This window comes from Phyllobates terribilis, unplaced genomic scaffold (assembly GCF_046119375.1).
Source record: "Phyllobates terribilis strain yellow unplaced genomic scaffold, ASM4611937v1 Scaffold_9__5_contigs__length_417890890, whole genome shotgun sequence".
Taxonomy (NCBI): Eukaryota; Metazoa; Chordata; class Amphibia; order Anura; family Dendrobatidae; genus Phyllobates; species Phyllobates terribilis.
Genome location: NW_027362769.1, coordinates 110092384 through 110108646, shown reverse-complemented (window position 1 = coordinate 110108646; position 16263 = coordinate 110092384). Strand labels below are relative to the sequence as shown.

The window sequence follows — 16263 nt, the reverse complement described above, 5'->3', positions numbered from 1 at the left end:
CCCGCTGTGTCCTTGACTTAATTACTATGCCACCTGCCTTGCACTACACCAACAACATCTACCTCATCAAGTCCTATATAATGCCCTGGGGCTTAGCTCCGCCTGTGGAGAGCTGAACCATCTTTGCTTCGTCACCAACAGCCCCAGTGGATCTGAATAGCAGCGGCGGCCACATATAGCTGCATACCACGGGTGGCGTCACAAACTTTATTCCCCCAATTGACTGTTCTTTATTGACCGCCCTGGGCCACGGACTGGGTCACTGCCACCGAGACTACCCCTATAGAACCGACCGGCCCGGCTACCGAGTACCCCATGGCCCCAGGGGGCGCGTCACCTACTCCTCAGAAGAGGAGCTGGGGACGCTGGCAGATAGGAGGAAGTTTGCAGAACTCCTGTCTGACATCCACAGATTACTGACATGGCCAGTAGACCACTATTTGCTTATCCCTAATAACCAGAATAAGGGTAGAACCAGTTTTATAACTTTAAGCTAGTGGACCCCAATGCAAAAAATCTCCAATAGGGCCCCTATTATGGGTCTGTAATAGATTAGTCTTCCAATATGGGCCAAAGGGACTGTTTGGGCCTCCAAGGCTCCAGGGCATGGGCGCTCCTGCCCTCATTATAGTTACTTCCCTGAGAATTGGTCTTTTCATATGGGCCAAAGGGACCTTTTGTGCCTCCCTTTTGGCTCCAGAACTTGTATATGACTGCAAACCCTGCATCCACAATAATTACGCCCTTGGGCAGAGCTCCATGTAGAGCTGTGTGACCGTAGACATTAACAGAGCTGATAAGGTATATTGATTTTTTATAGCATATCATTATGAGATCAGGTAACATGCGAAGCCATTGACAGTAAAGCGATGAGCCGAGGCCTAGAACGTTTTTACCTTAAGGTAACCACTAACATATGTAAAAATTATGTTTATGACAAAAATGATATTATTATTTAATATTATTTTTAGTTTTTGGCAAAATTGTCCATAGCCAGTTCAGGTCAATAAAACATTAACTGAGACCTACAATATAGACCTACGTTCTGATATCTGCCCATGATGTACAATTGTACATCTACGTTTCGCAGACTCATTTTTGCTTTGTTATTTTTTGTGGTTTGCTGAGATGTAAGTGAACAAGAGTCAATTTTATTTCTTGCCATAAATCACCTGAAAGATTTCTGAACTGTACCTGAAAGATTTGTGTTAAATCCCTCAGATTAAAGATGTAGTGGAATCTAATAGCAGTTGGAAGAAAATTTTGGGTCATTTTATGATGGAGACAAATAGAAGCTTGTATCAATGTAGACACGGACTTGACCACACTGTAACTGAAGCCTCCGTGTTGGAAATGAGTGGTGATTATCCTGCTGTAGATGGTCGTTAATGCTTCTGTACCCGGAAAGTGCACAGCAAATACGGAGAAGTGTCTCTGAACGAAAGAAACAAAACACAAAGTATTGGGTCATGTTGTGTAGTAACATTTGATGACATAGTCATGAATTGTCAGCACATTTTCTAATAAGGAGCCATATTTCTCTGACATAGGGAAAGTCACACCACCGTATATTCTCTCATCTGAGGGAATCAGGACATTATGCTAATGTAATTCGATTTTCTTGGATGTAGCAAATATGAAAAAAAAAATTCTCCATCTTCTCCATTGTGTCAGTCTGTGAAAATCCCACCGCACTCAGATCTCTGTCCGAGAAAAAAATCATGCAGACTCAGTCCGAGGAAAAAATGGGACATATGCACGGCCTCATAGCATAAAGTTGGTCCAAGTGCGATCCTATGCTTTGTTGGATCGCACTAGGACCGAAAATATGGCCGTCTGCAAAAGCTCTTAGATCTGATCGTTGGGAGCCAATGGTTTGACCTGGTAGTCGAAAGCCTACTGAAGTATTGAAATATATATTGTGCAAGCGATCAAGCTATTGCAGGTTCATGTTCCAAGTGCGACTAGAAAAATAAAATAAAAAATTATATAAAAAAAAGTTTTAAATCATCTCCTTTCCAAAAATAAACAAAAACAATTTAAAAAATAAGCTTATATTTTGATAAAAGTTCAATCTATCAAAATATAAAATTATATAATCCAAGAAAAGTAAAGTAGATTGGCAGATCCAAAAAAATAGATAAAATCTTCAATTATAATGCCATAAGTATCAAACAATTAAAAATCCACATTCTGAAGATAGAAAAAAAACTCTGATGCGTTTCTAGCACTTAGGTATTCTCTGTGACTAAGGGTGTACACAGCCCCAGACATGCATCAGTGTTTTTTTCTGTCACCAGAATGTGGATTTTAATTGTTTGCTACTTCTGGAATAAAAGTTGAAGATTTTATCTATTTTTTGGATGTGCCGATGTACTTTACTTTTCTTGAACTGTTTTCCTGACGGTCAGCAGTATTTGAAACGGCACCATTGCATACAAAGGACAGAGTTGGTTAATCACTGCACGTTGAGCGATTCATTCACTAATTTTTTTATAAAATTAAATAACCCATAATGTAAACGTTGTAAAGAAAAAAAGTTGAAACACTATGCATGCCACACCTCCCTAAAAAAAATGCAATACAAAAGTGATCAAAATTACATCAGTACCCTAAAATATTACCATTGAAAAGGACAGCTAGCATGCAAAAACATGAGCCCTCCACAACCCTTGACAGAAAAATTTTTAAAAAACTTACGGGACTCAGAAAATGGCGACATATAGCAATTTTTTTCATATACAAAACAGATTTCTTTTCACCATAAAAAGTAAATTTGGTATTGCCAAAATTGAACTGACCTGAAGAATCACATTGTCAGGTCATTTTTCCTGCATACTGAACTATGGAAAAACGAAACACAAAAAATAATGGTGGAAGTGCGTTTTTCACCTAAGTTGGAATTTTTTTTCCGCGCCTTTCAGTACATTATATGGTAAAATTAATGGTGACATTCAAAAAAAAAAAAAAGTTATGGCTCTTGGAAAAAGAAGAGGAAAAAACGAATTTGTGAAAACAAAAATACCTTGCATCATTAAAGGGTGAAAAATCATTATTACTGAAAGTTTTATCTAGAAATCACTCACTCTTCACTGCTACAGGTAGGGTCTTATACGTGTTCAGTAAAAAAAAGTCAAATAACAGCATGGCGCTGAGCTATTTGCAGTGCAGCGTGCGTTTTTCAAGGCTCAGGCCATGTGTTTGATGCCCAAGGTTGTAATCTAATCTTGTCTTTCCTTTTGTGCCGCATTTGGTGGAGGATGCGGGGACACGACTGGTGGTATGAAATACGATTTATTACATAAACATAGAATGACCTTTTTCCCCTGGTCGCTATGGTAACCATAGATCACACATGTGACAGGTGAAGTCATGCATCAAATGCAGTCTCTCATGCACTAAAGACAAGTGACATATTGAATGGTGTATTACCTGAAGTCGAGGATTAATGGAAAAACTTCCAGCCGTGGGATTCATGCATGTTATGTATTGGCAATTGTGAATTTCTTTTGCAACCAATTTCTGCCTGTCATACCTAAAGTAATCACATAAACATAAATAGTGCCCCTTGCCGGGCCGGGTTCAATGACTGCGTCCGATCTACTGCTCTGTTATTATGTAAAACACACAACTCATGATGCTAATAAGGGACATGCAGGGTTTTGCATAAGTTGGGGCTTTTGCATATTATCGACAGTGATGAAACGTTGAAGGGTATCTAAAACCTGTATAAAAGAATGATCTTGCTGCTCACAACCTTCACAAAAAAAAGTTAAAAGTGCTTTTGGTGCACAAACCAGTCTAATATGTCCAGGTACTGTCCTAATTGTCATACTCTGTTGCTTACTTCCTACTCATTTTCAGTACGTAATGTTAGATTCTTTGCTACCAACGTCCTAAAAGGAAACAGAAGATAGGAGCAGAGAAAAGAACAGAAACAGCAAAGAGATAAACTCTAGCTGGTATTTCACTGACTGGCTTTAAGCTATAACAGAATGGCTGAACATCCACATTAAACTATCACTAGCAGGAAATACCATCAGGAAGAAAGAATATAAAGCTGCACCTGAAAGGTGATAGGGCAGACAAACAAAAACACCTGTGTTAGGCTAAACAGACTGCAATCAAAATAACAGAGCCTAAACACCCAGAGAAAGGGTGTATCTGCTGTGGATTGGCGGGCAGAGAAGCCAACCACCAAATACTCAATGGTTTGAACCCAGGAGCATGACACTGCAGAGAGAAGGTTTTTAGTTAAAAGGGTAAACCACTACTGGAGACCCCCTTATAATTGGCCCCAGGGTACTGCATAAAATAAAAAAAAATCTATACATTCCTGACCAGCGCTGCTCTTCCGCAGTCTGTCCACCACCAGCCTCTTAAAGGGCCTCTGTCAGCACAGAATGACTTTTCAAACCAAGTACAGGCGCTCAGTGCACCAGTGTTTGGCGTGGCCAAACATTAAAGTGCACCTTCCCACCGGCTTGTTTTCCCTCTATCTTCTCCCCCCTCAGCTCTGATTGACAGCTCTGGATTTATAGAGCCAAAATAGGGTTGAGATAGATGGAAAACAAGTAGGGGGAAGGTGCGCTTAAATGTTTGGCTACGGTACAACGAGGGCCTGTACTTTGTCAGCACAGAATGATTGTTTATATTTATGTTAAAGGGACTTTGACCAATGTCATGTGACTGATACAGCCAATCAGAGGGTCACTGATCAGCCGCAGTCTTCACATTTTTGTCTGAATGGATGAACAGGATTTCTTCTGCAATGGCAAAAATGTGAAGGCTGCGGACGATCTGTGGCCGATAATTGGTTGCAGTGGTTTTGTAACATTGTTTATGTTAAGATACCAAAGGTGGACACAGAACGGAGGAGCGCCACTGGTCAGAAAGTTAAATATAGATTTTTTTTTGCAGCACCTAGGGGCCATTAATAAGGGATTGTCCAGAAGTGGACAAACCTTTTAACTAAAAATCCCTTCTCTTTGCAGTTTAACAGATGGGAAAGAAGGAGCAAAGAAACACTTTCTGTAATTCATTATAACTTCTCTGCTGTTAGGGATAAATTACACTTGACAACAGGCAGCGGTTAGAAAGAAGGGTGATATTTACTGACCAGTCATTTGGAGCGATTTTTGGGGGTAGGGCAACATAGTTTTTAAATTTTCTTATTTGTCACATTATCTATCAATTTATCAAGATCAAGTTGTCTGAAAGTTAGTGCACTCTAAAGTAAAATCTGTAACGGGTTACTCAAATATTGTGTATAATTTGTAGCACTAGTCTGTTCGTATGGGGGCTTTTTGAGTCCTTTCAGGTTTACAGCCGTGGTGCAACTTCAATATAACACATGTAAATACACCACAGTGGTTGCCTATTATTAAATTATTATTAATAATTATGATTCTTTGCGATATGAAGCAACATATTCTGTAATCCTTCACAATGAGATATGCCAAAGCTTGGACTGGCCCACGGGAGAACTTGTGAATTCCCCGGTGGGCCCCTCTGCAGGAGTGGGCCTCCACGCTATATATGAGCAGTTGGCACAGTACATTTGATGCACTATTTACAGACAGAGGCAATGTATGCCATCTCACCAGTCAACATACTATCCAGTTTATTATTATATAGATAGATATTCTGAGATGACATTAAATGAGCAGTAGCAGATTACATAGCATCCTCCATCACCGGGCCCCATATTCTCAATATCACTGCTGTTGCTTAAAGGGGTTTTCTGGTTTCAGAAAAGTTTGGTCCTCGGGTGCAGTTTGTTAAAAAAACAACAACAAAGCTTCTTCATTCATCATCCCCGGGTCCAACATTGAGTCTCCACCTCTGCTCCCGGTGTCTGTTGTTTGCCTGCATTCAAGTCAAACTTTTCTGAAACTTTTCGAAACCTTTTTGCTGCCTCTGGCCTCTGCTGCTGTGTGAGCACATGTTCCCAGCTTATATAGTTAAATGGAATCAGTCGCCAGGTTTTTGCTAATCCATCTGAGAGCAGCATGATTTAGCAGCAGATACCCTGATTCCTGCAATATGTCACTTACTGGTCTGCTTGATAATGTTGATGTTGATGTTGTTGCTATATTGTTGATACAGCAAAGTTGGTTTAGCTCTCCACAGGTAGAGCTTAGCTCCAGGGCAGTGTAGATGTTGCTGTTATGGTGTAGTGCAGAGGATAGCACAGATACTGATCACAGAGACAATAAGGTGCAGTCCTCAGGGTTTACTCATGGTTTCTTAGACTTCCAGTTACCAGTACTAGAGTAACTTTCCTCGGCGTTCTGTGCTTACTCAGGGAGAGGTTCAGCAAACTCCCAGGTCTCTCTGGAGTACGTAACGGGACCCCCTTCTGTTGGTTCCTTCTGGTAGTCTCCCTGCACCTCACACCCAGTGTCTCAGGCCAGTGGCCGCGGACCTGCCGGGCGACGTCTTCTCTGTCCCCTGGGTCCTCTATGGCCACCTTTCTGGTGATTAGATGTGGTTTCTGGCTGCAGTACCTGAAATACTGCAGCCTCCGGTTTCCTAGTTGAGGCTTAAAGAACTCTGCTAGTTTAGGGACCGGTCCCCTCTGTGCGACCTGACCCCTCCACCTCCTGGTAGATTTGGGCGTACGGGTGGCCTCCAGCACTACCCGTACCCTTGGGGTCCCTTCCACGTTCCTGGAGCCTTTCTCCTGCTCCTCTCTCCCTCTCTTCAGTCCTGGGCCTCTCTGGCTAGGCCCTCCTCCTGAGCAGAGCTCCTACAGAGCTCCTGCTCCCAACTCTTCCTCTCACTGAAGAACCTTTCTAGATTGTTCCACCCTCTTTTTATATCACTTCTTTCAATGCTCCCCTGATTTACTTCCTCCACCCACACCCACTACATGGTTCCCCCTACTTTGGTTCCCCCCAGTCCAGCCAGGGACAGGGCTCAGCAGGAAGCAACGCATCTTGCCCCTCCTGCTGGTCTGGACTAGTGTAGTGTTGGATACAGGTGTTAGGGTCCCAGGCAGTACTCCTTCCTTACCTGAGAGTGAGATACCACACCTCTGGGTGAGATGCAGTACCTCTGTGGCGACTGAACCCGCAGGGGTGCCACATATATCCCTGTCTACACCACTGATTGGCAGCTTTCTGCCCATCTGCAGTGTACATAAGAACCTGTCAATCAGTGGTGGGACGGAGTTATATGGAGCTCATGAATATGCTTGACTACTTGGCAGCAGGTTTACTAGTCTTCTAATGATAATCTCCTGCTGATAAAACAGTAATTTAGTAATTTTATCAAAACTAAACTAAACAGCCCAGTAAGTGAAACTTCGCTGGAATCAGGGTCTATGTCATTGTGTTATACTGCTTTTAGATTAGGTGGCAAAAACCTGGCTACAGATTCCTTTTAAGAGAGCCTCTAGTCCAAGGCAAGGACAGGCATGAGACTAAGGGAAGAGTAACATGACTGCATAACTCGAACGGGGATCGCAACGTAATGCTCGGACTGGCCATCCGCTCGCGTGAGAGCATGTATTTCTATACAGCTGTCACTCTTGGGTTGGGAGAGCGACCAGCCAGTCAGAGCATTGCATTGCGATCCTTGTCTGAGTTATACTCTGTCTGACTCTTCCCTTTTGCGGATAAAGTGTGTGTTCCCTTTCTTTCCCCTAACTTCCAGCATGCCTTGACAACTGCAGATCTTCAGGACCTGCTGGGAGTTTCAATATTTATGACCGATTGCATTCTACAAAGTAACTTTTTAAAGGGAGAGTTCACATGCACCGGCCACCGTGCAACCACTATGCAGCCAAAAACCACAGTTACGTGTTTTCACTACCAATTTGCATGGTAATGAAATTGATTGTTAATTGTCATTCAGTAGTGTCAGGTAATAAATGAGGGTCAGGTAATGTTTGCATATATCTGAACAGTTAGTCCCTACAATCAATGTCACTGGTGGGCCCTTGGCACCAAAGTCGACACTGGACATGTCAGATATTTCAAGTAATGAATCCAAAAAAAATTCAACAGGCAATGAGAAGCAAGAAGACCCGCTCATCAGAGCGAACCATATAAGATGAATAAACATGGTAATACATAATTTAGAAGTGCTTGTTTAGTAAAATAGATTCTTCACAAGTAAATCTCGAGAGGGTTATAAATAATGTTTTATGAGCCAAGCATCCAAACTTTGTGGGTAAGTTTAGGTTGTGGAAGGAAAGATGTGGAAATCAAACCTTGAAATGGTAAAGGCATACTACCATAAACCAGGTCCCAGGGACCCATAGAGAGACAGGGCACAGCCCTGATTCATCCCATTATCTTTGCTACTGCAAGTTGATCAAGAAAGAGCATTCCAGAGTACAAGTGCAGCACAAAAGAAAGTGTATTGTACAGATAGCTGCTTTGAGAATGCATTATTTTTTAAATGAAAGGAACATGCGGAAGACTTAATAAGTTGCAAAGAGATTGCAACATTGCTTATATTATAGTAATTACATATTTGCAAAAAAAAAAGGTACCATAATTTAAATTTTGTTTTCTTTGTATTCTGTTTTCCCTCAATCCTAGTCAGCAAGGTAAAGAAGCAAAACCCCTAAAATTATTATAATGGGTGCCAATGGTAGCACAGGCTAGCTCAGAGATAGTTAGTATTACATATAATATTACAATATCTCACAGCTATGTAAATAGCTATTATCTGTTAATACTCACCAGTGACTGTAATCTAGATGTTGTCTAATTAAGGTGTGAGGTTGTACCGTACTGTAAGCATCAACTTCTGGCATGTTCAGATCATCTATAAAATATATCAATTTCTTGGTGCCTGGTGGGGAATAGTTCCGTCCTGCCCGCTTTTCTAAAGGTTTTTCTAATATGCCTAGTAAAAAAAAAAGAAGTGAAAAAACACCATATTTTTGTTCAAAGATTTTATAGGCAACACAAAAAAAACATACGATATAGTGGTGCTGTCATAGACCCAAACTCTCTTATGGAGGGCCACCCAGTAGTTGCTGGCTAACCTGATTCCCAATAAAGGGGCTCTTAATTTCATGTAAGTGCAAAGGTCCCTATTAGTATTCTGCCTTACCCGTTTCCTATGAGTTAGTGGTTCAGTGGAGGGATTGAATAGGCAAGTTCAGGGGCCCTGACCATTTGACTTTTGAGCCCAAATATTTCTGATGGTGGCCGTGATATCAGAGAGTTAAACAACTACCGTATATTCCGGCGTATAAGACGACTTTTGAAGACTGAAAAATCTTCTGTCTAGTCTGGGGTCGTCTTATACGCCGGTAATGCTTTTGAACTTTCAGAAATTGACATGCGGGGATACTCTGGGGGTGTTAATAAGCTGCCGTGGCCGTATCCCTGCCATGTCGGAGTTAATATAAGGTGGAGGGAGTTAAAATACGGCGGCGGTAGGTCCAGACAGTCAGCGCTTCTGTGCTGAAACTGACACATCGCTGCGTATTCCCAGCTCCGGACACAGCGCAGGGCTTCTGTGCCGACAGCTTTCACTTGTCACAGAAGCGCTGCGCTGTGTCCGGAGCTGGGAAGTTCGCATCGCTTCTGTGACAATATATGAAAAGCCGGCAATTCAGCAGCGGCATAAGCCGGCACCCGACAATTTAGAATAGAAAGAATAGAGCTTCACACATAGATTAGATAGATAGAAACATGTCAGTCACATATATATGAAGTACAGTGACAGTATTGCTTACTGTACTTGTCATTTAGTGTAAAGGATTTATTAAAACAAATAATAGTGTTTTCATGCACCGTCTCTTTAAAAAAGCCGGCCGGCAATTCAGCAGCGGTACCCGACAATTTATAACAGACAGAATAGAGCTTCACACATAGATTAGATAGATAGAAACATGTCAGTCACATATATATGAAGTACAGTGATAGTGTTGGTTACTGTACTTGTCATTTAGTGTTAAAATAAAGGATTTATTTTAAAAAAAATTGGCGTGGGGTTCCCCTTAATTTTAGGCTCTAGCGGAGGTTAAGCAGACAGCTGGGGCAGATGTTTGAAGCCTGGGAAGGGGGTAATACCCACGGAGCTTCCCAGGCTACTAATATCAGCCCCCAGCTGAATACCTAGCCTTTACTAGCTATTAAAATGGGGGACCCCCCAAAAAAAATGACGTGGGGTCCCCCCTAATTTAATAGCTAGCAAAGGCTAGGCAGACAGCTGGGGGCTGATATTAATAGCCCAGGAAGGGAGCCATGAATATTGGCCCCCTCCCAGGCTAGAAACACCAGCCGTCAGCAGCCCCAGAAATGGCGCATCCATAGGATGCGCCAATTCTGGCACTTAGCCTCGCTCTTCCACGCTGCCCTGGTGCGGTGGCAGGGGGTAATAGGGTTGGGGTTGATGTCAGCTTATAATGCCAGCTGACATCAAGCCCAGGTTAGTAATGGAGAGGCGTCTATAAGACACCCCCATTACTAACCCCATAGTCAAAGTTAAAAAAAACACAAACACCCAGAATAAAGTCCTTTAATTGAAATAAAGACACAATCCTTTATTGTTCTAAATTAAACCATACTTACCGTCACGCCCATTCCAGCTGAAGCCAACGATCTCCTGCAATAAAAGAAAAATAATAAACCAACCTCATCCTTACCTTTCCATGGTTCCCACGACAGCTTCAGCTCTGCTACATCGAGATGACAGGCTGGACCGCAGCAGAACGCCGCCATCCAGCCTGTCATCCCGCAGACACTGAGAAGAGCAGGCATGCTTCCGCTCCTCAGTGTCTCGCTGTGACGGCATCCAGATGAGCCGACAATGAACTCAGCTCACCTCCTGGACGTCCGTCACTGACAGCGTGGGAAACTTCTACTGCGCATGCGGGGAGCAGGAGAATTTTCCCACGCTGTCAGTGACGTGCATGAGGTGAGCCGAGTTCATTGGACATGATCTCGGCTCATCTGGATGCCGTCACAGTCAGAGACTGAGGAGCACAAGCATGCCTGCGCTTCTCAGTGTCTGCCGCATGGCAAGCTGAACGGCAGCGTTCTGCTGCGGTGCAGCCTGTCATGTGAATGTAGCAGAGCTGGACCGGTCCTGGGAACCATGGAGAGGTAAGGATGAGGTTGCTTTATTATTTTACTTTTATTGCAGGAGATCGTTGGCTTCAGCTGGAATGGGCGTGATGGTAAGTATAGTTTAATTTAGAACATTAAAAAATTGTGTCTTTATTTCAATTAAAGGACTTTATTCTGCGTGTTGTGTTTTTTTTAATTACTTTACTAGAAATTCATGGTGGTCATGTCTAATATTGGCGTGACCCCATGAATTTCGGGCTTAGGGCCAGCTGATAATGCCAAGCTGGCCCTAACCCCTTTATTACCCAGTGAGCCACCGCACCAGGGCCCTGGATGAGTTGGGTACAGCGCCAGAAGATGGCGCTTCTATGAACGCGCCATTTTCCGGGGTGGCTGCGGACTGCAATTTGCAGCGGGGGGGGCCCAGAAAGCTTGGGTCTCCCTGCGCTGCAGATTCCAGCCCCCAGCTGCCTAGTTGTACCTGGCTGGACACAAAAATAGGGCGAAGCCCCACGTCTTTTTTTTTTAATTATTTCATGAAATAATTAAAAAAAAAAGGCCTTCCCTATATTGTTGTGTCCGGCCAGGTACAAATAGGCAGCTGGTGGTTGGGGGCAGCCCGTTCCTGCCTGCTGTACCTGGCTGGACACAAAAATATGGCGAAGCCCACGTCAACATTTTTGGGAAAAATTAATTACAAAATTAATAATAATTTAGGGACTGCATCTTTATTAACCCCTCAATTGTCATTTAGTGTTAAAATAAAGGATTTTTTAAAAAGAAAATTGGCGTGGGATCCACCATCATTATAGTCTCTAGCGGAGGTTAAGCAGACGGCTGGGGCAGATGTTTGAAGTCTGGGAAGGGGGTAATACCCACGGAGCTTCCCAGGCTACTAATATCAGCCCCCAGCTGAATACCTAGCCTTTACTAGCTATTAGAATGGGGGACCCCCCCAAAAAATGACGTGGGGTCCCCCCTATTTTAATATGTTTATGAGTGACAGTTTTCCTGCTATATACCTGCATGTCATAAGAATTTAAATTAAAAAAGGACCAATTTAAATTCAAATCTGTTTTTTTTTAATTTTTACCGGTGTTTGGTATGCGTTGGAAAAGGGGTAGTCTTATACGGTGAATATATCCTAAACTCTATATTTTAACAGGAAAGTAGGGGGGTCGTCTTATACACCAGGTCGTCTTATACGCCGGAATATACGGTACTTGTTATGGAGCGGTTACATTATGTTAACATAAGACTGGACAACTTCATTAAAGGGCTATTCCCACAATATTTTTTACAAAGCACAGTATCTGCATGACTATTATTAATATACAATACCACCCCAACATAAAGATTCCTTCTTGCACCTTTGTTTGTTTTTAAATCTCCTTCTGCCCCTCTATGTATCCAGCTTCACAGAGCTGCATGGGTGTTCTTATTCTTATCTGCTAAAACTACATTTTCCCTCAGCACCCTGCTTCTCCTCAGTGCTGCAGGACTCTCCCACTGCTTTCCTATGTGCTTCCTGATAGAGATGGATAGATTTCAACAAGGGCAATTTTTATTTATATGGATAAGGTGATCATTGATAGTCTTGAATGTAGTGACTTCGATCCACTATTCATTATTATTTACAAACTCCACATTTCATTGGTGGTTCCTGGGGATCTTCAAAGCATAATCATGCTCTACCCTGCATGCATAGCAGAGATGAGCATAGAATAGCTGAGCTGTGCTACAACACAGCTGTCAGGGCAATGAGGATGCCATGAGGGCATCTTAGAGCATGTTATATTAGACAAGGTCATAGGTGCATCTGTTTTTCATGAATTAGACAGGGTCATGAGGACAAAATATAGTTGGAATAAATGGGATTTTTGGAATAGCATAGCTGAGCAGTGTTACAACCCAGCAGTCAGATGTTTCATTACCCAAGGTCATTAGGTGCATCTAAGCATGCTTGACCAGCAGCATTAGAACTACTGTAGGACACATTCAATGGCAATGGAGAATAAGGAGCCCTATGGATGTCATAATTAGAGAGGTGATAGCAACAAATCAAAGCAGATATTTAAAAAAAGGTTGTATTGGCACACATGATTAATTCTGTATATAGAGAAAACTGTCACGAAATTATGACATGAGAATAACCATTTAAGGCTGGGAATAATTTTAAAATCAATGTCCATATGTTAAGAGCTGTTAACCTTTTATGACACTTTTAGGATATGTTCCAATACCCCTAATGCTGTCCAGATAGAAAATTCATAGCATGTTTATCACTCTGGTGGATCGTGGACCTACTGCACCATGGGGCCGGGCTTACCCTGAAGGGGCATGCCTAACGGCTATCTGGTTTTCACTAGAGCCCCTGATGGTGGAGTTAGGCTTTAGCTGCAGGTAGCCACCAGATACCACTCCAGGGCAGTGCCAGGTACTGCGGCAGCTGACCGCAAGGGCCTGGACAGCAGTAATGGACACAGGCTCGGGAGTCACTGGCAGGACAGGATTCGGAATTAGGGGAAGAATGGATATCGGAGCCGGTTCAGCCAGATAGGATCAGGTTTGGACAGAGCAGGAAGTTCAGACAGGACGGACTCTGGGTTTAGATGGGACAGGTTCTGGAACACTGGTAGAGGTTGTAGGTGCAGGTTCAGAAAGGACAGGTTCAGGACTCAGGATCAGGTTCTGCCAGGATGGGCTTAGGAACAGGTTCGGATACAGACTGGACGGGTTTAGGAATAGGTTCAGACAGGTTGGACTTGGGAACAGGTTCAGGTTCAGACTGGACGGGTTCAGGAACAGGGACCTGAAGACAGACTAGTGGGCACATACACTAACTAGAACTATCGTTACTCAGGCACCTCCCTACAGGGGAGGGTGCCCTAAATACTTAATTCTTCCAAGCTATTAGCTGGGGGCTTTTTCAGGAGTGTGCGCTGCCCCTTTAGGAAGTAGGGAGCGCGTGTGCGCCCTAAGCACGCTGCCGGGAGGCAGGAAGCCATGGCAGGAGAAGGAGATGCAACTGAGCTGCTGTGGCAGTGAGTATGTCGGCGTCACTGCTGGGAGGAGGGAGAGGGACCTTGCAGGGACGCCGACATTATAATGCCACAGTAGCAGCAAAAAGGATGAAATTTTACCAAATCACATGCACACATTGTAGAAAAAATCTGCATGTTTTTCAGTTACTTTATACTGCAGATAAGCACAGTCGTTCTGACCCTTTTAAATCTCATGTGGTTCTACCACAGGTCATCCAAATTTAGATCACAGGTCCCTGTCCATGGGTTGCATCGGGTACTGCAGATCAGACTTATTAATTTGAATTAATAAAGTTTTGCGCATGGATCCTATATAAATGAGCATAACTATTGTGGGTGCAGGAGTTTCAGACGCACCTGAGCCCTGGAGCTTAGGTGGGCCCAAAAGGTCCCTTTGGCCCATATTAGAAGACATATACTATTAAAGATCCATGATAGTTGGGGGCTATGTTGGAGACTTTGTATTTGGGGTCAATAAGCTTTAAGTTACACCACTGCCTATATGGCAGCATGTAAAGCAATGATTTTACAAAATGACACCTGAATAAGATGATAAGATGCCATGTGATGGAACTTGTCTAAAAAACATTAATGGATATTATTAATCTGTGAAAAATATCCGCTGTGGCTTTATATTAAAATCAGAGGCACCGAGGAGTTACAGTACGCACCCACAGCAGTTTATAGATGACATACGGAATTGTGAGCACTTCTTGGGTTCACCTTATGGCATAAATGTATATTTACACAAAAAACAGGATGGAAACCCGTACTTACGTTGGAGCATGGCAGATGTCGTGTAGTAGTTGAAAGGGACTTTGGCGACAATATACTCCTCTGGCAATTTGGATACTCTATCAGATACCAGGATAGTTTTACCAACTCCAGCGTTGCCGACTAGCATTATCGGTTTCCCCTTCTCCAGCAGTAAATCCAGAAAGTACCTGAGGCGTACAGTCTCGGCAGTGTGTACTAGGACCGTCTGGGGTTACATGAAGACAGAAGAAGCAATCCAGTCATGATTATTCATATATCCAGCACAGATAATTTCTACAAACATGAAGGAAGGATCTGTATACATCTCTTACCATTTTAGAAGAGTCAGTAATGGCTGCTGCACGGTGTGGTAACAGAGTGCAATGCTATTTAAGTGGAATTGCAATATACCAATGTTTTTCAGGGAACTAATATATTAACACCAAAGTTGCATTTTGAAAAATACCAAAATACCACCATCACGTAATAGAAAAATTACATAAAGAAGAGACCAGTTATAAGGAGCTACTATTACACATCACTTCCATTGTCTTGTCTCCCTCCCCCTCATCCTTTGCATCATGTTGAAAAACAGATACAGATGACACACAAAGATATAGATGTCAGAGCCAGTGCCATCCACATTATTAAGAAAGTGTTGGAATCCGGTTAGAGAAAGTCAATATAAATGGCCAAGGTTATAGAACTCATTAATAAAAGCAAGTGCCAACAATATGATGAAGGATGGCAAAAGTGCAGGAGAATAGGAGGTCAAATTAGAAATAGTTGTCGACTTATAAGATCCCCAGAATTTATTTTTTGGGTAAATGAAACGTAAACTCCTAGGCTCCGGGCAGCAGCAAGGGCTTGTGCACACGACAGATTTTCTAGGACAAGTGCTATCTGTGGGGCTGTGCACATGTCCGATTTTTTCCTTGGACTGAGTGGTCTGTGGAAAAAAATCAGAGACATGTCCAATTTTAATCCGAGTGTCAATATTTGAGTGGGCTCTGATTTTCATGGACTGAGAGAATGGAAAAGGTGGAGAAATTTTTTCTTTTCTCTCCACATCTGAGAAAAACTGATGCCACTCTGGTCAAACTCTGATCAAAATCTGTTTTTCTTGGATGTTGAGAAAACGGTTGTGTGACCCTACCCTTAGGAAGAGAGATTGTGTAGCTGCCTAAGGCAGAAAAACGAACATACACTAGATCAGAGTACAATTAAGCAGTGTAGAGCACAATTAAGCATATGAACATAGGTATGGGCCCATATCAGACTTGTCCAATCCTTGTCCTACAGGTGAACCTGAACTAAATTCTCTTTCCAAAGGACATTGATTATTAGCAAATAAGGCAATAAGAAAGTTGCCTTGGGGCCAAAAGTCCCATATATTCTGAAAGAGATGAGTAAAAGGGTCAACA

General features: G+C 42.7%; 1 protein-coding gene across 1 annotated transcript in view; it reads right to left on the bottom strand.

Moving 5' to 3' along the window:
* Positions 1-16263, bottom strand: part of LOC141161707 (dynein axonemal heavy chain 11-like) — a 1128345-nt gene that overhangs the window by 920329 nt on the left and 191753 nt on the right. Inside the window, exons 35-38 of the mRNA XM_073646926.1 lie at positions 14861-15065; positions 8697-8862; positions 3433-3535; positions 1195-1434 (exon numbers count right to left, since the gene is read on the bottom strand). Coding sequence (XP_073503027.1) covers positions 1195-1434; positions 3433-3535; positions 8697-8862; positions 14861-15065 — 714 coding nt within the window. The remainder of the gene's footprint in view (positions 1-1194; positions 1435-3432; positions 3536-8696; positions 8863-14860; positions 15066-16263) is intronic.